We start from the raw sequence: 27,687 nt of genomic DNA on the forward strand, positions 1-27,687 counted from the left end.
TATTTTTCATCTTTCACTCGCTTCAGCGTAAGCCTTTGTCATCTATTGTCCCTTTTGACATTCGTTGTGAATGACGAACAGCATGAAGATGCAAGTTCAATTTAGTCACTGGAACCTATCCCCGTGCCCCAAAATCCTATTATTGGTCAAACTCAGGCCGATAACATAGCTTCTTGTGGATCTAAGCTGCCACAAATTTAGCGATCCCTCACTAAAAATCGAGATCCCTTTTTTTGCACCCATTCTTATACAGCGAATAACGCATTAACATTAAAATGCCATTTATTCTACATTTTGATCTACTCTTATATCATGTCTATTCGTATACTGTGATATGGTCAGACTTCGCAAAAATCCGTCTAATCGTTCGATGCTACTTTTAAACAAAACTACTTAAAGAACTTTTTCAATTTGGAAACCTTCTTTTCCTTCTTGCCGTGATCTGGGTCAAGATTCGTTTGTGTGGACATCCTCTTTTGGTAGTGACTAGGGAGCGGTCCATTACTTGGATGAGCGGCACTAGAATCTTGCTGTTGTTGTTGGACTTGTGGTGGAAGTTGATGTGGAGCCAAACCTTGTTTTTGTGGAATTGCCTTGGGGCGATTATCTTCGAACAAGAACATTGGTGGGTCAGATGGCTTGGGTCTGGCAATATGCAAATCAAGGTCTTCTAAAGTTTTAACCCTGTCAATACTCTGCAAGCCGATCAAAAAGTCTCTCGGCTTCAAAATTGACTCTGATCCAATGTAGAATTCCTTGTTGAGCGATGATGACAACTCATAGATAGATCTCATTTCCGAGTACGTTATACCACCAGCAACATAGCAGAAGATCTTTTGCTTTGGCCTTCCAATCTGAGCAACTCTGTTCGAAGATTGTGCCCAAGATGCCTTGATTCTAGCATTTCTGAGAGATCCATTGGAGCTTAAACCATTAGCTGGCGAATTTCTGTTCTCGCCACCAGGGATATCTTCTTCCAAAGGCTTATCTCTGAAATAAGGGAACCACTCCTCATCCAATTGATACTTTGCTGCGTTTTGCATTACGCGCTTAATTCCTGGAGAGAAACGGGAAGTATTGTAAGTACCTTCGTTATTGATTGTATGGAACATCTCTTTTTCGATTTTTTTGTCCTTTACGTCTTGTTTAACTATTGGAAAATCCAATTTATGCAAGTTGGTAAAACACCTTGAAATCAACGAAATGATTTGACGGTCGTTCACTCCAATGAATTTACCTAATTTTTTAAAGTCAGATTCTATCAATCCACCTCTGTACAATCCGTAAATCAAGACCAACCTCATCTTGTCATTGATATGCAAATCGTCTCTTGCTAATAAAACAATCAAATCATCATGTAAGTTTTTATTTCTTTCTCCTTCAAAACTTGTACCACCTGCTGCGCAAGTCTGTTCGAAGTCAGCAGCAAATTCTGCTAGCTTTCTTTTGGCATTAATGTCCAAACACTCATCTATAAGTGTTTTGTGCAAAGTCATATGACGTCTTTCGTCGTCAAAACCTTTCAAATGGGCCACGACATACATCAAATCAGCAGAAGTCTGTGCTTTGCTACGGTCTATCATAAGTGGATTGTTTTTAATCATGTCCTGAATCTTGTTGAAAATCAACTCTGAGCTCTCTATGATGTGTAAATGTCTCAAATTGATCCAATCTTCATCGTCTTCATCTTCTAATTCGGCTTCAACTTCCTGAATCTCTCCTTTTTCGTTTTCTGAGCTGTAGCTGTATTTACCAGTACGTTCCAAGCTGAATACGATGTCCATTGCCATTGCTTGGTATGTGAATTCATGCAATAAAGGTGCATAGAGGTCCAAAGTACGGTCTGTGATCAAGAGAATGGATCTTGGTTTATCTGGAGACGATGGTGGAGGGAAGTTGTGGTTGAGACGGGCGTAATCGTCGATTTGTCTCTGGAATTCGTCGGCAATCAACTCTGGTAAACGAGAAGCTGCATGGGTGGAGTCTTGGGGACAGTAGAACCTGACCAAAGGATACTCTCCAGTTAGCACCATGAGATTCACCAATGAGCTTGCTGCCAAACGGATCTGGGGGATGACAAAGTCAGTACAGTTTTCATTATAGTATATGGCCATGGAGTTTGGAGTGTGGTTGTCGGTCAAGAAGACACGGCTCTCTACTGGATAGAAGTTGGCTTGAATGTAATTGATATCGTTTCCATGGTCGAAGTAAGCGGACACTTTAGGGTTGTTCATAAATTTGTTGTCGTAGAAGCCTATTACTCTGGCGTCATTAGGAAGAGCAGGAAGAAAGAGTCCAATTCCTCCTTTGTAGCGTTGGGTTTGGACGTCGGCAATAATACATTTATAATTGTAGATGGTGCTATCCACGAAGTAGATTGCTTTCAAGAACAGGTTCTGACGTCTGTTGGAATCGATCTTTTCAACGGCTGTGACGATACGAAGGAGTGATTCTTTGGTGATAACTTGGTTGATGACTGGTTCAGTTCGGTCATCGATGATCAAAGTGTAAAGCGTTCCCGGTGTTTGTACGGCCTTGATCTGGTTAAGGATGTACTCGTGCTGTAGGTTGATCAAGGAAGCGGGGTCTTTATTCTTGGCCATTGTGAACACTGGAGACGGAGGGGGATGTCACTATTGTTGGACAGCAGTGAGGACGATGAATGAATATTTAAAGTTAGACTATTAAGACTTTTCTCCAGACGGCACCGGAATTGACTGGCAATCGAATCTGACAGCACAGAAATGAGCAGGTTGACAATGGAGCAATGGACAGACGAAGGGCGACGCCGAACAGCTAGGGAATGGGGACAGGAACAGAAAACACCACCAGAGACGGTATCGACAGGACAGGAAAGAACCAACAGAGAAGAGTAGGTGGGAAGAGGAAATCTGCAAAGTGGAAAGATTACGACGACGCTGAGATACCCGAGACAGACGAGGTATTGAGACGAGCCGAGAATGAGACGACGCTAGAGAGAGTCAATCGAGAGGGAGAATCAACGCAGTACAGCGAAAGAGAGACAATGATGAAGGTAGGAAGAAAGTTGAAATATAAAACGAGCAGTTTGGTATTAGGCAGGTAGTAATTGTAGCAAGAGAAGGAAAGTTACAGTGAAAAGACGAAAGAGGAAAGAGGGAAGAAGCAATAACTAGAGCAAAGCAAGAGAAGAAAAGAGAAGAAAAGAGAAGCAGAAGGAAAAGGAGAAGGAGAAGGAGAAGGAGAAAGGATATACGAACACAACGACAGCGAAAATAGATAATGAGAGCAGAATACCTATTAACCATGGCTTCCATTCCATCATGGCACACCACAATGGTACTTACCACTACAATTAATACATAATACACTATACATAATATGCTAAAACACTAATATACTAATACACTATACATCATACGCTAATATACCAATGCACTAATACACTAATACACTAATACACTAAAACACACAGTACGGCGACAGAAGAATGGTTCGTTCCAATGTGAGGAAGAGAACGGCTACATAGATTTGGCAGTAATACGTAGAATCCAACAGAGAGCAAATCCACAAGAATGAGATTGCTGAAGTTTGCTGGAGTATGCATTCGTATGTCTGTTACAGAGACAACGACAATAACAATGATAATCACTCAGCGAATAGTACGTTGACATAGTACATTATACATGGAACTTACCCTTTCTGGTTTCATCTGCACACACTTACAATGGCATGGCCTATCTTTGTTTACTGTCTTGGTTTGATCGTCGTGGTGAGTTCTTGGTATTTCTCCTGACAACAACGAGGGATCTTACTTAGAACGAGTTCTGTAGTACGGGAGCAGCAGGCACGTACTGAAATTGGGGAACCTTTTTTCGGGTGCGAAAGTGTAAAAAGGGAAGAAATCTCCATGGAAGATGATGCAGATGGTTATCGATGTACCCAAAAGAGGCAAGTTAATGGAGAGAGCACCGATGGAGAATTGCTAAGAATAGAAGTCCAAGATAAATTAATGAGTGGGAATGGATCAAGAGTTCGCGAAGGAATTGACGTTAATAGGGGTTATTTGTTGACTTTGGCATGGATTTTCGTGGTGATACGAATTGGGTTCATTAGTTGGACAAAAAAAAAATGGTATTCATTGGTATGAGTAACTGGCTCTGAATAGTGGAGAATGAAAAGAATGTGAAAAATGGTAGCACTTCGATGCCTTGGTTCAAACTCTGCGTTTTCAATATTCTTGGGGTACAAGAAAGAAACGCCTTGACAGAGTGCTTTAAGACTTTTGCAGAGTTCATTCTAATTGAAAAATTGGAATCTTCATGTGCCTTTTCATGATTTGTAACATTTGAATATTTCTATATAAGCCGTTTACATTGGGGGAGGGGTAGGAGGGGCATTGAAATTATAACCTTGAAATGCAGCACTGGCAAACGGCTCTACTTCATAACTGTTTTCCCGGTAACTTCGCCCATTCTCTCGATTCTCACCAACTTCCTCTATTAACAGCCTCATGTCATGCTACCAACCATCTCGTGTGAATATCGCCCCATTTATCCTGAAATCAACAAGAAATGTACCAAGCTAAATCTCTTTATCCCAAGTCGCATGGCATGAGACACTACCGCCGTAAGTGTGGTAAGAGCCGGTAATTCCACTTACTGTAGTGTGCGTGGTACCTGTCAGTTCATGAGCCGTTAGAAATTATATGACATAAGCCATAACCTTCCCTGTTTCATTACAAAAGCCATTTAAAGCCAGTTGGTCGGCTCCATTGCAAATGTCTAGACGCGGCTGCTTTCGTTGTTTTCTTTGTTTCCTGTCTCTGTAGACGTGCTGCCAATTCCTATTCCTATTCCTATTCTATTCCTGTGCCTTGATCTTCATACGCGAACGTTCCAGACCTGGTTGTAAGAGCCATGATGTCTCTCTTTGACGGTTGACTGTTAACTATCGTTGTCGTATTTGTGTCGTTCCTAGGAGATTATGATGACCTTGGCACTATTTCTTGCCCGGGAAGCTTTAATGAGTGTCTTGTTCTCTTGTTCGGTTCTGAGTCTCAGGTCTCTTTGGATTTTATGTCTTGAATTCTATAAATAAACCATATTCCATTGAACTATGGCACTCATATTGTAGTGTAGTCTCTCTCATATGTCTCTGCTTCCTATATTTATGTCTCTTCATACGTTCATGTCTCTTTTCACGTCCAGTCTGTGTCTCTTCATGATATCAATTTCTACGTTCATTCTCTCGTAAAAGTCTGTGTCGCTATTCTTTAACCTTATGCACCTCTGTTATCATGTTGACACCTATGTCGTCTCATTGTAATGTCCAACTCAGTTCCTTTTCATTCCATGTCTCTTTTGGTTCCACGTATTCGTCCACCTCCACCTCCTCTACTCTCCCTCTTTTCATTAGTCTCACTCATAAATATGCCTTTCACTCTTGCCCTGTTCTGATGTCTCTCTCTCTCTCTATGTACTCACTTGGTAGTACTCACTTCTTAGTCTCACTTCTTAGTACTCACTTCCCGCAGCATTGTCATAGAAGACCCGTACTCACTTCTTAAGGCTCTCTGTGTATGCTCTCTGTGTATGTGTCCTCACTCCCTCACTCACTCTCACTACCCCCACTTCAACACTCACTAACCCACCATTCCTCGTTCTTATCCTCTCTCCTTTTGTGTGTGTGTACGTGTGTGTCGCTTTGTCGTCTTCGTTGTCGTTGCGTTGTCGTAGGGTCGTAATTATACCTCATTCTCATTCTTACACTCTCTCTGTTTCTATTTCTCTTCTATTTCTATTTCTATTTCAGTCTCTGTTTGTCTAACATTTCTTATTTCTTATTTCGTGCTTCTTATTTCTTAGCTGCCAATTTCTTGGTTCTATTTTTTTCGTAGCCTTAATATTACTATTACTATTACTATTACTAGTATTCTTAGTAGTATTCTTAGTAGCACTATTTCGTATTCCGACTCGTTTCTTCTTACTAAGTTGGCTTGCTGGTACTCGTCCCTTGTTCTTTGCTTCGTACTTGCTTAGACATTAGACTCACGCTTGTGTCTCTCTTCTTGTTGTCTGTCGCCCATCAACCCCTCCAACCGCCGGCCGTGTTGTACTTATTCCAGTCCTCGCCGTTGTCGTTGTTGTTGTCGTTTCACGTCCTAGAATCGCTACCTGTCATTTCCGGTGAATATTTCACTTTGATAGTTGTATACAAAGAAGACACCACAGGAATCCATAACTTTCTTTCCATAGTGACACCTTGAGAGTCCTTTCCACAAGAAAAGTATCACCGTATTACCAACTGATATAACAATCACAAATCACCATCTGGTCCTCGATTGACTCCTAGTGTCTCGTAAAACTGTGTTTCCGTGTCCATCCGACCATTCATTCACTTCATCCTGGCGTAAGAAACAGTATCTTATCATATAACTCATTCTTCTTATTGCTACAGCAAATCAACTACTGTTGTCCAGTCTACTGCCTATATCATAAATGAATTTGAATCCTATAAGACACCACTTACATTAACTACGCCTTGGAACTCTAATATCATCCCATTTCCCTCGTCCAAACACATCAATTCAGCATAACCAGCCATGATCCACGAACTGTCCCCGTCAAGACTGGCTCACAGGCGGTCAGTTTCCCAGCAGGCCCAACTCCAAGCTCGCCAAAGCAAGACCATAGAAGCCACTATCTACATCCTGGGCTGGTACTTCTTCTCGTTGTCCATCTCCATCTATAACAAATGGATGTTCGGCACCGGCTTGGACTTCAAGTTCCCCATTTTAATCACATCATTCCACCAATTCTGTCTCATGGTGTTGAGTAGTCTTGTATTGTACTTCCGTCCCGGCTTACGACCAGCCATCAGTAATAACACCATTAACAATAACAATATCAATAATAATAATAGCATCCTCAACAACAATAACGCCAGCGACAAGAAAGACTCGTCCAACGTTGGCTTTCTTGAGTTTCTTATGTCCTTTCGTATGGACCCTAGTACTTACATCCAGCAGATCTACCCATGTAGTTTGGCCTCTGCCGGTGATATCGGCTTATCTAACGTGTCGTTTAAATTCATCTCGTTGAGTCTCTACACTATGTTGAAGACTTCATCGCTTATGTTTGTCCTTATGTTTGGTCTACTCTTCCGTTTGGAAAGATTCAACTGGCGTCTTATCGTCATTGTTCTTGTGATGACAGCTTCAGTTCTCATGATGGTCAAGAAACCCGAGCTGGAAGTCGCTGAGGACGACCATAGCAGCGTTGGAATCATCCTAGTCATTGGAGCTTGTATGATGTCCGGTCTTAGATGGTCCTTCACCCAGCTCTTGCTCAAACACAACCCGTACACCAACAATTCCATTTCCACCATTTTCTACATATCCCCTTCGATGTGTCTCACTCTCTTTGTCATGGGTCTTATCTTTGAAGGCTGGTCCAACTTCATGGCCTCTCCAGTGTGGGAAGCTCGTGGAATTATAGAGACTCTGCTTCTTTTAGTGATCCCTGGTTTCTTGGCCTTTATGATGACAGTATGTGAGTTCAAGTTACTTACCGTGGCACAAGTCACCACCTTGTCAATTGCAGGTATCTTCAAGGAGCTCCTCACCATTGTGCTCAGCTCCATGATCTTTGGAGACAAATTGAGTTTCATCAATGTCTTGGGCTTGGTATTTACATTCGCTGATATCTTGTGGTATAATTACTACCGTTTCTTCGAGAACACGGGCCCTGAAGGATATACTAGTGTGCGATCCAAATACAACGACGTTGAGCACAACGATCTGATCAGTATAGGCGATGATACAATGGAGTTGCGCAAACTACAAGCTGATTCGACGAAATTGAAGGAGTAAATTAGACTGACGCCAAAAGATTTCAGCTATGATATTTATTATTAGAACTAGTTTATTTGTCAGGTTTGTATTATTTTGGACTGAAAATCATAGACAGCCATATTCTTAACCAATAGAGACTTTATTGACATTATTTGAACTTATTCGCTGAGCCAAGTACTAGAAGAATCGTATTGCTGTGCTAATGGCTGAATGGATCGGTATTTGCTAACTTCTCAATACAGTTATTAGGTGGATATTTTAATATCTCTGAAACGATAGGCATTATATTACACTATTTTATTATACCTCGATAAAAATTATATTACACATTTTTCAGCATATGAAAGGGATCAGTAACTTTTGTGTAGAGAGCGTTCAAGTGTGTATCTAGTTGTATGGTCCCTTGGAGATGCTGATTGGCTCCCTCACCTTACATCTTGTTCACAACAAGCAGATGCTAAAGGCTAACGCTAAAACCAAGCACACCCACTTCATCATTGAAAGCTCCATGCTTGGATCATTTTGCACAAAGGGAATCTTTCTTCCGTTGGCTCCACTAGTTTTGCTGGTGGCATTCTCGCTGGCAGCACTTGCCATCCCTGGAAGAAGTGTGGTTGTCGTGAAATCACTTTGAACAACACCAGTTATGATAATCTCTCCACTTCTAATAATGGCACCGGAGAATCTTGCTGGAATGTCTAAATTTGCAGCGTCGGCGTCACTTGATGCTACCGAGGAATATGATAAGGTCAACTCTTCGGAATTTGTAAAGTTCACTTTGGTAGCGAAAGGAATATGTCCTGATTCAATAAATCCTACTTGTCCAGAAATAGTGGTAGTGTTACCGCCCGGTCTAAGAGTGGTTGATTGGGAAAAGGCTTCGCTTGCTTCTTGGTTGTCACCCTTGTTTACTACTAAGTTCTTGTTGGAATTTGCAAGGGCAATGGTTGATCCCTCGTTATCAACTGCTAAGAAGACGTTGGTGATGAATGGCAATCCTAGCAGGTTGAAACCATTCTGGCTTGCAGGTAGCAAAGTCAAAAAGCATGCCTTCTCTCCCGTTGCAAACTTCAAAACTTTCCCTTGATAGTAAGCATTTATAATGAATTCAGAAAGAGGAATTTTAATGGTCAAACCTCCAAGAACGAAGTCAAGTAAACCTCCAGAGTTAGCAATAGTATCGCACTCAACAAGCCATCTACCTGCTTCTGTGCTGTAGTAAGCATTGGTCTGGATCGCCAAGTTAACAATAATCTCCAAAGGAAGATAATTATATGCTGATCTTGAGTCTAAAAGGACCGGAATGCCCACATCTTTGGACTTTAACGAAATGGACTGTCCCGACAGGGCTGCTTCAACACGCACATCATCTATTTGCAAAGTAGGGAGCTTTAATCCCTCCAAGGCCTGGTCAGCCCATGGTTCCGACGATGGATATCTAATTCCCGTGTGTGGAATCATATCAAATGCATACAAATTTCCAGTATAGTAAGTCTTGTCTACAACACCAGGCATAAGTTGCCCCACGGACTTCGTGGTCTGGTTTTCGTTATTAAACCAAAGTGAGTAGCCAGGCGATTTGATGATACCCTGGTTAGTTAGAGCTTGCAAGAACCCAGTTCCTCGAGGGTTTCCTGCCATTCCGAGTCCACCGTAGTACATGTTGGTATTGTTCACAAGAAGGTAGGTCACGTTATAGAGTTGTACTTCTTCGCCTCTTGTTATGTTAACTCTGATGTTGTCGGTTGCGAACTCTCCCGATGCATCTATTACGTTCATATATGGAATCATATATGCGTCTCCATTAGCTACACCTTCTATAGTAGATGTAGGATATGAAGATGAGCCTGCAGTGGTTGTTACGAGTCCTCCTTGGCCACAGACGCTTGCCAAGTACTCTCCATCTGTGGTTAGGGAATCTGGGATATTTGAAGAAGAGTAGATCTTCTCCTCCGAGCTCCACCACTGATTTATGTGGTTACAGTCGTAGAAGGCGTCTCCATTCATGGCCCAGATTTCCGGCTGAATAAGATCCAATCTCAAATCAACTACATCTCCGCTAACTCCCCGTTTTCCTCCTATTTCTAGTTGAACGTTATAGTATGAGTCGTCTGGCGGTATGGTAAGCATAAGCTTGAACAACAGCTTATCTACGGCGTTTTCGGTTACTGCTGCCGAGGTACTACTTACTGCTGTAGCCGAATTCGCCCTGGTGTTCGTTCCGGTATTTGTTTGATTCGACGGGTCGCCATCACTAAAGGTGATCGCCGTTCTATTTGGTATGTCTTTGGTTGTGATTGTTGGTTTAGCCAACGTGAGCTTGACGATGTTGCCATCGGCTGTGGAGGATGTAGTATCCGTTGTGGTTCGCTTTGTCGCTGTTGTTTCCACAAGAAGACTGGCATTGCTGTCGTCTGTGTTGAGGGTTGTAGTCTGGGTTTCGGCGGCTATGGCGCTGTGGATACCTGCCATGAATAGAAGTAGAAACGTGAACTGTTTAGGAGTCATATTGTCTAGTTGATGCTAAGTATGTGAAGTGATGATGTAGATGAGTTCTGGTTGAATAGTCGGGTTCTTTATTTGGTAGAAGTGACTGATATAATGATGCTAAATATGTTGAAGGAAGCAGGAAGGAATTAGTCTTTGGTCTTTGGTCTTTGGTGATGCCGTATGTTATTTATGGGGGCTGAGATGGATGCTATACTAATAGATGAGCGGGTTTTCAATGGAAGACAAATGGTAGGTTCTTTGAACCGGTGTTATCTATGATTCGATGATGGTGGAAGGTAAATGAAAATGAAGATAGAAGCCGTCTAGGATTACTCGGTTCTGAGCTGAAAGAAAATGCTGATATGATGCTAGAAGAAGCAAATGGAGCTAAGGGACCTTGTTGGTGGATGCTGGATGATGCTGAAAACTTCGCCGAAGATATCAAATCAGGGAAGAAAGCCCGTAATGGTGGTGCTAGTAATAGTCTAATTTATAGTAATATAATAGAACAAAATATATATACAACGGTATATATTTAGACTTTATACAACAGAAAGTGGAACTACCAGGCACAGCAGACCTCTCACGGGTATATATAAGGCGTATGTAGTATGGTGCTACACAAAGGCAGAAGCAGAAACCAGTAACCGGTAGACGGATCGGAAACGACAAGAAGAGTCGAGATGTGACAAATGACAAATGTGACAAAATGTGACAAGAGGACAAAAGTATCAAGGAACTGAGCGGAGTGAGACGGGACAGTGCAACCGACACAGGGTAAGGATACAGGTTGGAGACAGGTGGGGGAACAATGAGAAGGAGAGTGAGGATGGGAGTGAGGATGGGAGTGAGGATGGGAAGGACAAAGGAGGATGAGAATCAGAGAGACGACAACGAGAGGATATGAGAGAATACGAGAACGAGAGAACTGAGAGAACAGAACCAGTTAACGGAGTCAAACTCAATGAATGAGATATGTTTAATATTAGACTAACATACATGCAATACTTTTAGTTTAATACTTCTACAATATGTACAACATAGTTCTACAGTACAACAATATCACAAACTTCACAACAATCAACGAGTAGAAAAAGAACAACCAACTTGACTACATAATAAACAATAGATACAATAAAGGCCAAGAGAGAAAAAGAAAGTATAGCCGGATAGATAATTTCGTGGATTTTCTTTTTTAATGGTTTAAAATTAACATCGTATAGATTCGTTAAATGGGGCTAATGGGCACCACTAACAATAATTAATAAAATATTAATGTTTATTAACATTTAACATTACCTTCAAGCATTCCTTCCGATGTTACACTACACTAGGTTATAATAAAAATAAAAATAAATTGATATTAATTAATTGTGGTTGAAGTCAACGGCACATTGTCCTGTCTCCTCTATTGATGTCGTAGTTCGGGATACTTTGTGGGTATACAGGATGATGGGTGCCGTTTTGACGTCCTACGTCATAGGGCTGTAGGGGTGGGCATAATGAGAGCCATTTACGGGAGGAAGCCGTGTAGAGGTGATTGGGGATGTAGAAGATGTTGATGAAGCAATGATGGGGATATACGGAAAGAGAGGGAGCCATCAATAGTACAAGAGTACAAGAGAAAATCGATTTGTTGACATGGGGAGGATGGCATGATCTCTCGTCAGCTCGATTCTCGGTGGTTGGAAGCCAAAGCCAAGACTTTGAAAGCAAAGCTACTTTTCTATGTAACATTGAAAATCTGGCGGGACGGATAAGATATCAAGAAACCAATCAATTGATACAAGTACCAGACCGAAAAGTGACCACCCGAACCATCTTTCCCAAACTTCGCCGAAGTTATACTGTTATTTTAACTGTTATTTATTAACTTACCCCTACATGGCTCATATAGCATGTGGCTAGCCCTCTATCTCCCTCTCTATGGCTTTGTTCAGTAAATCACGTATACGTGGATTATGTAGGTAATATACATGCAAGTGCTTGAAAATGATGCCGTAGACACACAAGGGATAAATCATGGGAAGTTATAAGACTTAGCCTTCTTTTCTTCAATTGCCTTGGCTCATTTCCATTTGTTTTGTAGCTTGTAGTTCGTAGTGCCCATGTCTTCATTCGCAATGTCTCCTTTCCAACTTCATCATCCTCTCTTGATGGTCTTCTCATATTTCTCGTTGTGATAAGATTTTGGCTGCGATGAGCTATAAATAGAAACAAAGGAACTGTCAGTGGGGATGGCTATGGGCTTCAGATCTCATTTCTAGATATGACTTCTCTCTCTATATTGGTTTCCTTTATATTATCTATGACTTCTTGTCTATATACTATATCTATTGTTCTTATTAGCCGAAACATGATGCGGCTAAAGGAGCGTTCTTTGGTTTCATCATTTGAATCTGAAACGGAATTCAGCGAAAAATCCCGAGTTTCTTTGCTCCACATATTGTTGATATATATATATATATGACATTTAGTAGAAGTTAGCTTTGCAGCCACTAGAGAGGAGAAGTAACTTTGTAAAAGGGTCGTAATCATCAAATCTAATGTTTAAATGAATTCCGTTTTCTACATTTGTTTCGTGTATCCGTATGTCGTGGTTACTAATTGCACATAACTAAAGACTGTAGCAATGATTTTTATTTAAACTAATAACTTTAGGTTTTCTCAAGCCACATATTCCCTTATATTTTCTTATCGTTCTCTCAGCATTACTCCAGACCGGTCAATTTCTATCAAGATGTCAATCTGGTGTTCTTCTGTTTTGTCTTTGAAGAAATTACTCAAATCTTTTAAAACGCCGACTGGTGGATAAAAGGGCTCCCGTAAATGTGGAACTCGGACAACAAGCTTGATGTTCTTTCCCCTTCCATTTCTATGGCCTTTCAATATCTCTGACACTATATCACTAAAATATTCTAATCTCTCGATAAGGTCATCGCTGTTGCGTGTTTTGTAATTCATGCTGATGCAAAAATGTTCAAAACAAGAAATATTCTTCACCAAACCAGGTTGACTTGCCAATTTGGACAACCCTAATCCTTTCAAAGTCTTCCTATCATCAACTATTTGGTAGAGAAGAGGTATTTTATCACCTCCTGAGAGATCCTCTTCAAGCAAGGCATAAAGGCCCTCACACCGAGGATCAAACCGGAAGAAATCGTACTCTTCTATATACTGATCCAAGCTATTGAACTGGTTTAATTCTGTATTAGTCCATTCTATCGTCTCAGTACGTCTCTTCTTGTTTGCTGTTGGTATCCTATCGTCAATTGCTATCACGAATTGGGCTCTCTGGAATAACAAAGGGTATACCAACTTGTCAAACCCCGGTACTCTGAGCATGTTCTTCAACCCCTCCATATTAAGCAAAGCGAGAATTCTTAATATGATATCATCCGGTAAGTCTTCTATTGACACCATATCGAAAAGCCTGATCAATATGTGTTGTCTACTCTAGTAAATACTTGTAGTATCACACTTCTCAGGTCCCAACTCATCTACTCTGTGAGTGAGTGAGTATCAAAATCCGGGGTAAAATGTGCATAGAAGATTAGTGGTCACAGAACACTATGAGTAGACTTGCAAGTTGATAAGTATTAGAGTGGCTGTAGAAGGATGGAATAGGAGTAGTGACTTGATTCTTGGTGTAACTTCAATGAAATCTGTATATTATTATAATCGATAAATATATATGTCTATATATTTATATATTAAATGAAGTTTGCTTAGTAAGAGACGTAAAGATAAGATCATTAGAAGAAACAGCATGATATTCTCTAGATTTTACACGTAATTCATGTAAATTATCATTATATTAGGTATGCTATAGTGAAAATTCGTAAATGATTGTATTTGTTCCATGGAATTCGTAATTGAGATCCAGTGTAAAGAACGCTGAATGCCCGTCATTATATCTTGGTCATAACTGGCTCACGGCAATAGCCGATCGCTCCGGTTACATATTATGTAGACAAAACTACAGTAGAGCCCAAACAATAGGGTCCTCTTTAGTGGATATACCTACTTCTATCGGCTACTCCTTATTCAAATCCAAATCTATTTGAACGAGGTTCTCGCCACTCCGATTGAAGTATTCTGTGATTTTATCAATGTTCATCAAACAATCCTTGACATCATTAAATGAATTCAAGGAGTAGTTCAACCTTATCAAGAGTTTGATATTTTTTTGTGTGAATTTACCATCGTGGCTTTCGGCTTGACTTTCAAAGATACTTAGAATCAAATCCTTGTAAAATTCCAAGCGATCTATGATCTCTGTGAAGTGACTTATCGAAATGTTGACCTGGAAATTCTTGAACTTAGATACATGTCCTACTAATTTATCAAACTTCAGTAGATGTGAAATCCTCAAACCCGGGAAGTCTTTATCCGTCTCGCTTACGCTCTCTTCAACTGGCGTTGAATAGCCATCGTCATCCTCCATCACTATTTCGAAGTCGCTGGCATAACCTTCATCAAAGCCTTCATTTTCTTCTATATGCTGGTGGAAACTGCGAAGCATTTCGCTTTCCAGTTGTCTTTTCATGTCCTCTTCGACGCTTTTTAAGTCCTCCAACTTGCTGTCATCGAAATAGATAACATACTTGCTATTATCATATAGATGATCGTTAACAATAGAACGTAGTTGAGGGAATACTAGAAGCGATTTCAATTGGTTTGTATTGAGAAACTTGAATACCAAGGAAAGAACTTCGTCCGGCAAATCTGCAATTGTTACCGGCATCTGTTTTCGGTATATATCTGTCAGTATGGAGCTGTCTTGAAGCTATCTTTCTAAGTGTAATATCCCTTATCGTTGCTAGATGTGGATCGAAATCTTTAGATTACAAATGAATTTGTGTGATTTCTTGTATATGTAGAACCGATCTGGGGAAGATACTATTAAGCTAGTCTTATGGCCAATATGAGAATTGAATTGCAATAAGGTTTAATTATATATGATTAGATTTTATTATTGTTATTCAAGTGTAAATGGCAATTATTATTAATGTACATGGACATAAATGTATGTGTCAAATGTACTTTTGATATATTTATAAGTATGTGGCCGCACTCGGAGCTTTATCTATTTGATCGCAAAATTGGTAAGACGTGTGGGTCGTATCTATGGGGTTGTTGCCAAGAGCCGAGGAGTTTAAATGGAACGAAATTTTAATGGTCTATGGGGTGGTTTATGGTGTAATGCAAGATGTATTTTAAGATGTGTTTTAGTTTTGCAGTTAGATATGACTCGGGAAGTATGAGCAGTGATATCTCTATAGTGGTCTAATATTCGCAGTAATTCGGCAATTTTTCGTAGAAAAGAAGATATACGAGGTAATATAGGGGTTGAGCAATGGAAAATTACGAAGCTGTGATTATACGATTCCTGATGCAAATAGTACACTTCATGATTATCGGTTTTCCTTAGTAATTTCCATCACATTATAGTTCATTTCCAGTGTTCTTGGAATAAAAAGTTCACTTCACATGTTTGAACTACCATTTCAGAAATCAACGTTGGTCAGATTCTCATCTTATTTTATACTCTCATTTGGTAATGAGAAAACGCAACCACCGCCTGCTGGCACTTCAATATAACACAACAAACAATAAAACAAACAATAAAAAACAAAACCCCTTGACTCGTATCAATTTCCCACTTCCTCTCATCATCTCTCTACCCACTAAACCTCAAATTCTCTTCCGAACAGCCCTATTCACTGACTTCCACAATAACACTTATCTCTCCCCTCCTTCACACCCCCCAAAGTTGCAAACTTATCGGGACCCGTGCCGCTGCATCCTATCTACTATATACACCACCTTTACCAGAGGGTCGTGCGCACGCTCAACTCCTCTAAGCACCGAAGAAAACTCTGAACGGAATACTTCATATTTAAGAGACGGTTCTATAAGCTAGTTGATATTGGTATTGATAGAGAGATAAGCCAAAATGGTATGTGAGAATGGATACAATTGTACACGGGTCATGGACTCAGCAAAAAATCGGATTACTAACACGAATTTTAGTTGCCATTATACTTGTTAACATCAGCCAAGACAAAGCAAATCTTGATAGAATTGAAGAATGGAGAAACCTTGAACGGAGACTTGGTGAACTGTGATTCATGGATGAACTTGACGTTGAAAAACGTCATTCAGACATCTGCCGACGGAGAAAAGTTCGTCAAGCTCCCAGAAATCTACATCAGAGGTAACCACATCAAATACTTGAGATTACCAGAAGAAGTACGTATAGCACATCGAATTCAGTTTCGCCAGCGGGTATACTAACAACAGCTTTAGATCATGGATTACGCCAAGGAACAGAATATCTTGAACATGGAACAGAGAAACAAGTTCCAGAAGAGAAGAGGAGGAAACAACAACTACAACAATTACAATAACAACAACAACAATAACAGAAGAGGAGGAAACAGAAATGGAGGAAATAACTACAATAACTCTGGCCGCCGCTTTAACAATAACAATAGTAACAACAGTAACTACAACCAGAACCAAAACTCCAATCAAAACCAGAACCAAGGTCACAACCAACAACAACCACAGCAAGCACAATCGTAGATTCTTTTCCGTTCCTAATGGAAATCCCAAATTAATGTCATGATTATGTCCATTTTTCATTTATTTCACTCATTTCACGGTCCCTATAATATCGTCATTTTTTTCTAACTAGTGGGTATATCATAAATTCTACTCCCGAAGTGCCTTTACGGGTTCTTCCAGTCTCAAGACTGTTATGTATGTGTATTATATATAATAATAGCATATACCTGTATTATAGTTAAAAGTTATATCATTGTCGTAGTATCTTCACAGAGACTATTGGGTTTGAATCACCTTTCTCTTCCACAGACCCCTCTTATCATTTGGTGAAGAAGCAAGTTTTCGCAGCTTTGCAATTAATTAAACGCCAGATTATAATTAGAATAAGTTTACTATATTCTTCACTTTTGGACAGAAGGGACAGGGTGAAGCATTAGGGTCCATATTTGCTATTTCGTTGCTAGCTGTTCGGTGCTAATTAGCCTTGTTCCCTCCACATGAACTCCTCGCAAGAAGCGCCCTTTAGTAAAGACTTTGGCAATGAAAATGCTCCAGACAATTGTGTACAATGCCCACTTCAACCATTCCACCCTGTGTCTCTATTCAAAGAGTCATTCACAGAACAAACCGCTAATATTAACCAGCTAGGAGTGTTCAATTGGGGAATGTTCAAGGGCTGCTACGACACAAGACGCTTCCGCTGCTATAAAGAGGATTGCCGGAATGCTTTCAGTGAACATGTGAAATGCGATTATCATAACCATTTGCCGTATGTCTCTCTGCCTTTGAAATCACATCATTTCACCATGCCAAAAAAGATTTCAACGGGTAACAGACTGAAGAACCCCTTCCCTTCACCTGGAAGCAGTGTGGCGCTATCGTCGGCGTCAATTTCCCCAGTATCATATTCCGACCATTCACAAGATTATGACATAGACACGAACGTCGACCTCAGCATGAGCGATGAAGACTCCAACGTCCGCTCTCCCGACTTGGACTTCCAATTAAGCACGCTTATTTGTGACCTCTTGGATCACATTGAGCAAAGCGGCAGGAAACTTAAGAACCGGTTTCATAGTGGTGATAGAGGCGACATATCTGGCTCCAATCACCGTTCTCTGGTTTTATCCAGGGCGTCAAGATTAAGACACAAGGGAAATGCAAATAAAGGCAATAGAGGTACTGAAACACTTCCTAGTTAGATTCATAATATAACTAATAGATGATATTGAATTCATTACCTCTCTAGTGAGTGATACCAGTAATAGCCTACTATCAACAGGCCAGCTCTATATAGCGTTGAGTCTGTTGACGTCAACGGTCCAGCTTCTAAGGTCTTCTCTTACATTGGCTTCATTGATTAAACCATTAATTTCTCTAACAGTGTCGTCGCCGTCTCCTAGTTCACTTGACCAATGGCCAAGCTTGGTTGCAAGCTTCGGGTTACGTCCCAAGGGATTATCGGGATTATCAAAGATATCCTTAATACACTTTTCTGGATAGTAATCGAGAAGGGGTTGTAACTCTGGGTCCCAAGTGCTTTCAAGAATCTTACTATACAAAGCACTGACTATTGGGTCCATGATGACTCCGGATTTGTTCACGCCTGTGTGCGCTGTGATATTCAGAATGTTATCAGCGCCTGATTTGTTTCTACCCACGAATGATGTATGTCTACCAAGAGTTCCTGACAGTGTTCTGCCTTTAGAACCCTCGGTCTTAGCATGTAAGAATTTCTGTCCTTTCCTATCATTTGAATCTTCGCTCGAGGCTGATGACGTCGACAGTTCCAGCGGTACAGGAGGAGGCGTAGAAGGATTCGAAGGAGGTGGAGTTCCACTTTCCGAAAACACAGTATGGATACCTCCAAAGACATTCTTTCTCTCGAACTCGGGCACAGTGAAGGTATTCAGGCCACTGTTGACAGTTCTTGTCTTGGTTTTGCTGAGCTTTCCTAATGTGGCTGTCGTAGAAGCGTTGGATTGGCTAGGAGCGTCCAGGATTTGAAGCTGAGTGTGGAAGTCGTAGTTACTGGGCAATTCTCTCAAGGAAATAGTCAAACTCAAGATGGCATTAATCTTAGCATCTCTTAGTAAGTACTTGGACGTTACTGGCTCCTTAAAGTTCAAATATTCCGCAAGATTTATCTCTACCTTTCCCATCTCGACGGTTTGGGTGTGAGTACTACCTTCATCATTGATATGAGTATCGTTTCCGTGTGAATGGTCCCCAGAGTGGGACTTATGAACTTCACTAACGTAGAAGGCTCTAATAACAAGCCATTTGTTACCAATCAAGTTGTCTTTACGTTTCAATGGGAACTTCAAATTGCAACTAAGCTTGTAATTGTAGGCACATTTGAAATTGTGGATCTTCTTCCGAGAAGTTGTAGTATAAACATGTCCGGAAGGTGTTGTCGATGTGCTACCGACGGAGTCGCTCTTACTCATTTCAGTGGAAGTACGACCAGACGAGTCCTGGCCAGACTTTTCATTGGTAATTTCATCTTTCAGGAAGATTCCGTTACCGATTCGAGGAGCCTTGAGGGCAGGGATTTTCTTCTTGCTGTCTCTTATCTGGAGATCGATGAAGGACGAGCCGCTAATCTGGGGGATGTTGGAAAGTTCGTTGATGGAAAGATCAAAGGCGAACTTGGGTCTTTTTCCTGAGAACATTGGTGGGTGTTATGTTATGTGGTGGGATATAATGGGATATAATGGGATATAATGGAATATGATGGAATATGATGTGATGGGATATGATGTTATGTGATGTTATGTTATATGAAGAGAGCTGGTCTTTATGTGTGAATTGACGAGGATGAAGAAGAACGATGGGTAACAATGCTCCAAAAGTGCCAAAAGTGCCAAATGTGATAAGATAACAATCAGGGCAAATAATGTTAATGTATGGGAAGCTGGGCAGACTATCAACTAATGAGAATGCAACACGATCTAAACAGAGGTGTTCTTCTTGTGACCAGTTCTATGAGAAGCAGTATCGTAGTGTAGTAGTGTAGCAGTGTAGCAGTGTAGCAGTGTAGCAGTGTAGTAGTGTAGTAACAATTTATTTGCAACAATGTATAAAGTAACGTTATATAACAAATATACAAGAAGAGATATCAAATGAAGGAAAGAAACTATTATAAATTATAATTGAAGTACGTTAATGGTGACTGTTACTCTCAGTATTTTAGCAATCATCGGTAATTCTTCGTTCGGTGGATAGCGAGAAGCCGGAGAGACAGAGAAGATGTCAGTAAGTTATCAGAGTGCAGTGATGAGAGTTGTGAAATTGTGAGATTTGTGAAGTCTGTGGGGACTTGTGGGGACTGTGAGAGTTGTGAGACTTGTGAGAGACTTTAGCGGGAAATTCGGGAGGAGAGAGAGAGAGAGTTTGTGTGTGTGTGAGGGAGAGAGGGAGAAAAAAAGAGTGAGCATTCATTCAGGGGGAGCTGCTGGGGACAGAGAAGTTTCTGGGAAAGAAAGAAGAGAGAAGGGGAGGGAGAGATTTTGAAAGAAGGAGATAGAAATGGGGCCGTTGTGAGAAGTCACTGAGGAAGAGCATTAAGTGGAAATCCGAGAGATGAGAACAACATATGAGTGGTGTGGTCACAAGGAGTTGGGTCAGTAACGGTGCTGTTATGAGAAGACATTCGCTTACGGAGTTGTATGTGAGCGGACGAGGAAAAGAATAAACATAACCAGAAAATAGCAGGAAATACCAGAAAATAGTGAGACCCGCGACTAGTGAAAATAATGAAATAGTGCACGAGACGAAGTCAATGACACAGACGAAACCAATGACACAGACAGTGAGACAGACGAAATATTGAAATATTGAAAAATAGCGAGAGAATGTGCGTCTAATCTGTGAGGAGAGAACAGAAAATACGGCGAAAATACCGATCGACAAAAGAATAAAGAAGAAATAAACACTGAGGAGAAGAGCCCCCTTTGGCCCCCTCTGCCCCCCTCTGGGCTCCAGGGGCACCGTTGTAACATTTACCGAGAAGACGGTGGCAGAACAACATAATCACAGCGCGAAAAAGAGGTCAATGCACCGAGCGCGCGTGCGACAACAAGCATTACCACCATTCCGATTGATTTTTCTCGTTGTTGTTGATATTTTTGTTGTTGTCGTTATTTTTGTTAGTGTCTCTCATTGTAATTGTAATTGTCGATTTTTCATTTTTTCATTTCAATACATTTTCCATATTCATGGTAATGGAATTTTCTTATAAATCATACGAGAAGCATTCCTCTTGTCCCCATGAGATTAACGAACCAGCATGTCGTCCAAATAAAATCATCAACATTCAAACGGCTGATTTCCATTGGATTCACCTTCAAAAATCGTTATCAAAAACAGGTCACGTGACCACATCACCAACCACTCCAATGAACCTCTATTATCAGATCCGTTAAATTACACCAGTTTCCGCCCGTAACAGAACACGGAATCAGAAGATCTCGCCAAAATCATCATCCTACACCCATGACCACCTTACATTTCATTGTCCATACAATAATTCGTGTTCCAGCATTCCACATTCCCCACGATAACCTTATTGAGCTTATGTAATCTGCACCGATCAACAATGGCAAGACCCTTGTTGACCAACACCGTTTAACCATGCAACCTATATGGCAGCACCCCAAGGAAATGACAACGACAAGAAAAGTTAATACAGGCACAATAAAATAAACACCATAACGCCAACGCAAAGACGCGGTGTCTGGCGACAGGTACGCCCTTCTTCGGCTGACGGGCAAGGCAACCGAATCATCGACAATGGCACAGGAGACACATTCCGGATCAAACTAAAACACTAAACCAAATCAGGATGCAGACGGAATGAACCTTGTCGAGGTACCGTTTCAAATAAATCACTTGAAGTAGGTCGATACTTTGCCTGCAGTAAATGGGAAGCAAAACCTAATTTCTGTATATGGGGGTGGCACCATAGCGAAGACGAATCGAACAAACCACAGAAACCCGACAGTAGATGCACATACGCCGCCGACAATGGGCCATTGTGATGATAACCATAGGCTAATATACTAATGGTTCGATTAGAAATGTTGCAGCCACCTAGCTAGTTTCAAAGTTTGATAGTGAGGGCATCTGGATCCCAGGGCATCGGCTGTCTAACTACGAATTACAACTCAACTATTGATTTTCTGGCGTGAACATAGCGAGCCCCTGTTTCATATGAAGACTGACTCATGTTAACTCCAACTGGCAATCATGCTTATAAAACACAATGTTTCCCGAAGTAACTCCACCCCGTGCTGAACGCACCCGTTCATGTGCAAGCGAATTTAAGCCAGTTAACCTTTGGTTGAACTTGTTACTGAAAGCAGTAATTCTTTCATGAAGCACCTCTCAAGTCAAGGCAGTGAACAGAGCCTCTTACACGGTGACTAGGAAACTTCCTTCGCTTACTCTCACACCATCACAACCCTTCGTCAACATTCAATCTACACTGTACAGACATACCATGGTGTTACCAAGTGCCCTCGGTTTCAACCCTCTATTTTAACTCCTGAGGACCGCTGTCATACAGGCCGAAAGACCACTTCCGACCCGCGGCGCACGTGACCTATGGACCCTGTCTGCATGATTTTCGAGGCGCTAAATGTCAGCGGACACGCTAGCATGCATAAGCGTGCTGGCGAAAAATGCCCCAAATTGGTAATGGTGTTCTCCAAATGGGTAAAGGGTCTGGCAGATCGACCTAGCAAGAGTTTCTTGTGATAAGGTCTACTACAAAACACTACATGATACGTACATGGCTAAAGTTCGGGTGTAGCAATAGTCAATGCTAGTTTGGGCACAACTGCAAATCTTTGGCGCCCTGTTGAGCGTTGGGGGCTCCCTGGAACGCCTCCTTCGAACAGATTTGGACGTCGGTGCTAGTTAGTTACTTGCAAAGAAAGAAAAAATGCTGCGAGAACGAGACTGGCATTGATTAGCACCTTTATTAATAATGTAAATAGCCTTAATCATAATAATAACAATATTGTTGAATCAATAATAACATTGTACTACGTCTCATTTTCGTGGTTATGCTCTCAACAGAAGAACACGTAGAGACACTTTGTAGTACTCTCAATTGCTACCGTACCAAGCAACCAAGGTAGCCAACCTCCTCCAACCACCGTCCAACATTGGGACCACCTCGTAACCACTTCCAAGCCAACAACGGCCTAAATTCAATATCCATATCCGGTTAGGGGTTCACACAGCGAACAGCCTCACAGTTAATTACTGCAATATTATAGTTGGTCGGACCTGCACCTGCCACCGGATTAGGCGTTTTACTGACAAACATTGACAAGCCAAATAAACAACAGAGGAATCGTATACCGACCTGTGGTTTGCAGGGCGATAGAGTATATATAAATCTGGGAATATTTATTTGTGTACATATGCTGTTCTGCCACGAAGCAGCGTTATTCTAGAGATTTTGAGTATTTTGCTACTTCTGTTCTTTTGTATTTACTGCCAGTGTCCTTTTACCAGTTAGCATCCCAGCCGTGTCCGATTGCAACCCCCGACGCAGACACGCTAGTAACTTTAAAATCCCGTGCACTTAATATTTTCTGCGTTCGTTTCAGTCAGACAGGGACAAGACAAAACAGAAATCACATCCGACTTGCCACGAATAAGAACGGCCAGATCCAGAGGGTGAAACTATATAACAGCACCAGCATCCGCATCTTAAGGAGTGCTATTCCAAGATTCCACCCTATCTAGTTTCAATTTTCGATTCTAGTGTATCCACCCCGATCCCCTTCTCCTGTTGAAACACGATCGCACCAGAAAACAGCGTAGAACAACCGAGTTATACCTGCCTTCCATATCACCATTCAATCCACAGAAATCACCGGTTTTCATCCGTGGACCATCGTTTCGCAGCACCTCCGATATCAGAACCTGCTACAGCACCAGCAATCAATCAATCAATCAATAAGGCAGTCACCGACTCTATTTTGACGCAGTGCCCTTTCAGACAGTCATCTCTCAAAGACATTTATTTTTCAGACATTGCACCCAAACAATATCAATAACCATCAGGAAACGTCTTTATCCGTGGTTGATTTATATTTATTAGACCACCTTCAAGCCTAAATAACCCACCGCCGCAACCATGTCAGTTAACGCCGTCGACACAACCGTTCAAACTCACACTCACCCTCACCAACAACACCCAAATGATGTGGCACAGCCCTTCCAAAGGCTCCTGCTTTCAATCCCAGTGGATGCAAAAAAGTATAACATCATCTGTCTCTTCCTCACACACATTCTCAACCTCGACGACCCCAAGCTTGTGCTCCCCCAGGACCCACCGCTCAGACTAGAACCTCCCGAGAAGATCATTGAAATCATCCCGAACGTAGTGTTCCCATACGATGTATGGATTAAGGGAGATGTGACCATCAAAGACATTAAAATCAAGACCACAATGCTCCAGGAAATCAATAATATGATAGAGCAGGACCTCACATCACATGCAGATCAACCAGTCAATGTGGAAACCACATTGAGCTACTATGAAAAGCTTTTGGCTGCGTATAAAGTCTATGAATTCCCAACAGCTAGAAGAGGCTCCAGTAATGGTGCCAGTCCGTCGATGTTATCCAACCTGGGATTCTCGGCACATTCTTCTGCTTTAAGAGAAGAAGACGAAGAAAACATTCCAAATGGCGGACATGGACATGGCAATCTTAAAAGAATCACATCCAACCAGTCGTCGATTGCATCTCAAAAGGCTTTCAGTGCCAATGGTACGCCTTCATACTCTTCTCCATCTCCTACCATGACCAATTCCAAGCGTTTCACAGCCAATACTCGTGATTTCTTGGTACCAAGAAAGCGCTTCCTGGTTCTTATGGGACACAATAACTCGGATGATGCCAACAACACCTCTAATAACTATCCTAATGGTGCCGCCAACTCTCATGGAAACATTACCCACGCCAATGGATCGTTAGCTCATAACAACGGTGCTGGAGCAAATGGCAATGACCAGGCTTTGAACAGTATCTTGGGCAAGTCAAGAATCTACAACAAGATCAAGAAACATCGTGAATCTGCTGGCCTGCTCAGTCTGAATGTCTCCCGTGATTCGTCATACTCAACCAATAACAATAATAACAACAGAAACAGTGTTTCTACCACACTCACTACCAATTCCTCAGTAGGTTCAAGAAGAAGATCTAGTGCTACTTGGTCTCCTGAGGTTAATGAGCATCGCTTCGGCACACCAGGTCACCCTGGTTCTCCAACTTTGGCAGCATTGCCAGCCTTGAGTGCTCAACAAAGACTCGACAACCAGAAAGATAAGTATGATTACTACGTTCATTTGATCAGGTTATTGGTTATTACCGAAAGATTACTCACCATAGTGGTGAATGATAACAACAAGTCTGGTTACAACGACAAGTGGGTCAAATATCTTGATTTCATCAAGAAGAGAATCTTAAAGTTCATTATTATTGACACTACCCAGATGATCATGGACTATGCCAAGGTGAAGCCCTTGTGCCTGACAGTATCAGCTACCAGATGAAAGTGAAACATGAGGATAAGGATTGGAAGAGAGAACGGATGGAATAGGGATGATTTGTAGAGAAACCAATGATTCGAAATAAAGACTTTTGAAACCAGGATGAGTGCTAGTATACTACCTTCATTGTACTAGGGGTATAGACTCCTATAGATACGGTGTAACCAGTTAGATACTTTGCCTCACCTACGTTCTATCTATCTTTCTATCTCGATATACTATTGTTAATACAAGATCATCATAATAGAACCCAGCACCACTTGCAAGGTGTAGCACCATTTCCAATGCTTCATCTGATTTTCATCCCATTTTCATCATCATACTAGCATGAACAATACACTGCACCCACGTCATTTCCAAACTTCAGCTCAAAAGGTTGTCTGCTATCTAGCATCCAAAACCACAATAACCACTGCCAGAGACTTCTATAACCGTCAGCAGTAGGTAATAATAGCCGTTCCGCTTTTCTTCAGTTCTTTCATTTGGTCCTACACCCTCGCTTGTAGACAGATAGATGCATCTATTATTGTCTTTTTGTATTAGTACCCGTTCACTTCACGTATGGTGATTCTGTATATCCCATTGGTTTCGTTAATAGTTTATAGTTTATAGTTTAAAGTTTAAAGTTTAATATATCATAATATACCCCATGAGGACAAGAAGACAAAGAGTGTAATACTGTACCTTTGGACACTGATCATTGGTCGGAATCTGTTTTCGTTATCTGAACAGAAAGAGAAGAGTTAAGAACTGGTGTTCTCGTTCATTTCTAATTGAATTTCTTACTTGCTGTAGCCATGCTATCTCCACAGAATCACGAAATGCAAGCTTTATATTATGTTCCAAGATTTCCTTCAATATATACACATGTTGAAATGGCACCCAACATATAAATACCTATCCTCTATATATTACTGTCCGACTAAACTATCCAGATATTGATGCATGGAAGTCGTTAAATACTCTGCCATCAAATACCTCTTCTCATTTGCAACTGCTTAGCATTTGCAGAATAACACTCAACAACTGGTCATTCTCACAAGCTGCAGCCACTCTTTCCTTGTCATTCAACTGCTTGTTTACCTGATTCTCTGATTGGTGAGTACCCTCTTTGATCAAAATCCTGATTCTGAACCGTGGCGGTAAACTTCTTTCCAATCTGACTCTTATTCCCAAGCCAATAAGTGTGGCCAAAGAGCAGTGAGTGATTGTTGGCGTTATTCTAATCAATACCTCTGAGATATCGGTATATTTGTTAGCACCATGGGTCACTTTAATGTCATGAAGATTGACTACAGCCAACTGGGCCAAAGTCAAAGGATGCTCTGGATCGGAGATCGTAGCGATAAGATCGAATATTTCTTGTTCGTCGATCAAGTCTTCTTCCTCGGCTTCAGCGGCCTGTTGTAACAATGATTCCTCGTCGATTTCGTCTACAAGCTCGTCGTCTGTGCTTGATTCCATTTCAACATCAGAGACCAAATCTGGAACTGTAGAAGCATCTGGAAGCGATGAAGTTCTAGAGAATTCTGGTGTCAAAAGAGAAAGCGATAGCACTTTTTCAAGTAGTTCGTCTTGTTTGGATTTCTTTCCATAACCATCAACTGAGTTGGCACCATTATTGCCTATTCTTGTTGGAAGATTAGCCACATCGATGATGGTAGGGTTGGCGTTTATCGGGTCTGACATTTTTAGTGTGAATCAAATGATGATAATATATGATCGATAAGCCGATTTTCAGATGTCTTTCTTTGGTTTTAACTTCTTCTTATTGACAATGGAAAAGGATCCAATATCAGCAATGAAGAAGATTAAAAATGAAGAAGGTAATGAAGCAGATAATGAAAAAGCTAATACTCTTCTATGTTTTCTCCTTTCTTCTTGTCAATAGAAGCGAAAAGAACCAGTTTCTTCTTATTAACAAGCAAAAAGAACCAGTACCACTAATACTTATGATTAAAAATCAGTAAATGAACCAACTTCTTCTTATTAACAAACAGAAAGAACCGCTAACACTAATGATGATCAGTCAAAGAACCAATTTCTTCTTAGCAACAACCAAAAAGAACAAGTACCACTACCACTAATGACAACAAATCAGTGAAAGAACCAGTTTCTTCTAATCAATGTAAGCCAAAAGAACCTTTAAAACTACTACTTATAATAGCTATGATACCAACTATAACAGATAGAAGTCCTAATAAAAAAGCTGAAG

At 41.0% G+C, this 27,687-nt stretch overlaps 11 protein-coding genes across 11 annotated transcripts; 4 read left to right on the forward strand and 7 right to left on the reverse strand. All coding sequences in view use genetic code 12, as the record gives it.

The window, feature by feature from the left end:
* Positions 1-45: 45 nt before the first annotated feature.
* On the reverse strand, positions 46-2,792 carry SEC1 (Sec1p). Its single transcript, XM_064920762.1, has one exon. The coding sequence runs from the start codon at positions 2,601-2,603 to the stop codon at positions 390-392; it is 2,214 nt and encodes a 737-aa protein (XP_064772331.1). The 5' UTR covers positions 2,604-2,792; the 3' UTR covers positions 46-389.
* Positions 2,793-6,583: 3,791 nt separating this feature from the next.
* On the forward strand, positions 6,584-7,852 carry RJT20DRAFT_136606 (uncharacterized protein; the record flags this gene model as incomplete). The annotated part of the gene is made up of 1 exon (XM_064918488.1): positions 6,584-7,852. The coding sequence occupies one exon, from the start codon at positions 6,584-6,586 to the stop codon at positions 7,850-7,852; it is 1,269 nt and encodes a 422-aa protein (XP_064772332.1).
* A 211-nt stretch (positions 7,853-8,063) lies between these two features.
* YPS7 (putative aspartic endopeptidase) lies at positions 8,064-10,514 on the reverse strand. Its single transcript, XM_064920761.1, has one exon. It carries the CDS (start codon positions 10,340-10,342, stop codon positions 8,276-8,278), a length of 2,067 nt encoding a protein of 688 aa, XP_064772333.1. The 5' UTR covers positions 10,343-10,514; the 3' UTR covers positions 8,064-8,275.
* A 2,403-nt stretch (positions 10,515-12,917) lies between these two features.
* Positions 12,918-13,994, reverse strand: RJT20DRAFT_130290 (uncharacterized protein). Its single transcript, XM_064917708.1, has one exon. The coding sequence runs from the start codon at positions 13,745-13,747 to the stop codon at positions 13,019-13,021; it is 729 nt and encodes a 242-aa protein (XP_064772334.1). The 5' UTR covers positions 13,748-13,994; the 3' UTR covers positions 12,918-13,018.
* A 52-nt stretch (positions 13,995-14,046) lies between these two features.
* RJT20DRAFT_57325 (uncharacterized protein) lies at positions 14,047-15,203 on the reverse strand. Its single transcript, XM_064920764.1, has one exon. It carries the CDS (start codon positions 15,069-15,071, stop codon positions 14,361-14,363), a length of 711 nt encoding a protein of 236 aa, XP_064772335.1. The 5' UTR covers positions 15,072-15,203; the 3' UTR covers positions 14,047-14,360.
* A 1,080-nt stretch (positions 15,204-16,283) lies between these two features.
* Positions 16,284-16,915, forward strand: RJT20DRAFT_118 (U6 snRNA-associated Sm-like protein LSm4; the record flags this gene model as incomplete). The annotated part of the gene is made up of 3 exons (XM_064915865.1): positions 16,284-16,286; positions 16,361-16,579; positions 16,637-16,915. The coding sequence occupies 3 exons, from the start codon at positions 16,284-16,286 to the stop codon at positions 16,913-16,915; spliced, it is 501 nt and encodes a 166-aa protein (XP_064772336.1).
* Positions 16,916-17,155: 240 nt separating this feature from the next.
* On the forward strand, positions 17,156-18,143 carry RJT20DRAFT_57331 (uncharacterized protein). The gene has a single exon (XM_064920765.1). The coding sequence runs from the start codon at positions 17,395-17,397 to the stop codon at positions 18,097-18,099; it is 705 nt and encodes a 234-aa protein (XP_064772337.1). The 5' UTR covers positions 17,156-17,394; the 3' UTR covers positions 18,100-18,143.
* Positions 18,144-19,862, reverse strand: RJT20DRAFT_57332 (uncharacterized protein). Its single transcript, XM_064920766.1, has one exon. It carries the CDS (start codon positions 19,570-19,572, stop codon positions 18,187-18,189), a length of 1,386 nt encoding a protein of 461 aa, XP_064772338.1. The 5' UTR covers positions 19,573-19,862; the 3' UTR covers positions 18,144-18,186.
* A 630-nt stretch (positions 19,863-20,492) lies between these two features.
* RJT20DRAFT_57334 (uncharacterized protein) lies at positions 20,493-20,962 on the reverse strand. The gene has a single exon (XM_064920767.1). The coding sequence runs from the start codon at positions 20,899-20,901 to the stop codon at positions 20,644-20,646; it is 258 nt and encodes an 85-aa protein (XP_064772339.1). The 5' UTR covers positions 20,902-20,962; the 3' UTR covers positions 20,493-20,643.
* A 2,894-nt stretch (positions 20,963-23,856) lies between these two features.
* Positions 23,857-25,780, forward strand: RJT20DRAFT_57347 (uncharacterized protein). Its single transcript, XM_064920768.1, has one exon. The coding sequence runs from the start codon at positions 24,054-24,056 to the stop codon at positions 25,473-25,475; it is 1,422 nt and encodes a 473-aa protein (XP_064772340.1). The 5' UTR covers positions 23,857-24,053; the 3' UTR covers positions 25,476-25,780.
* A 621-nt stretch (positions 25,781-26,401) lies between these two features.
* Positions 26,402-27,415, reverse strand: RJT20DRAFT_57351 (iron-sulfur cluster assembly protein). The gene has a single exon (XM_064920769.1). The coding sequence runs from the start codon at positions 27,159-27,161 to the stop codon at positions 26,457-26,459; it is 705 nt and encodes a 234-aa protein (XP_064772341.1). The 5' UTR covers positions 27,162-27,415; the 3' UTR covers positions 26,402-26,456.
* Positions 27,416-27,687: the final 272 nt, after the last annotated feature.

The sequence above is a fragment of the Scheffersomyces xylosifermentans genome (genome assembly GCF_036884685.1).
Source record: "Scheffersomyces xylosifermentans strain CBS 12540 chromosome Unknown RJT20scaffold_7, whole genome shotgun sequence".
Classification (NCBI taxonomy): domain Eukaryota; kingdom Fungi; phylum Ascomycota; class Pichiomycetes; order Serinales; family Debaryomycetaceae; genus Scheffersomyces; species Scheffersomyces xylosifermentans.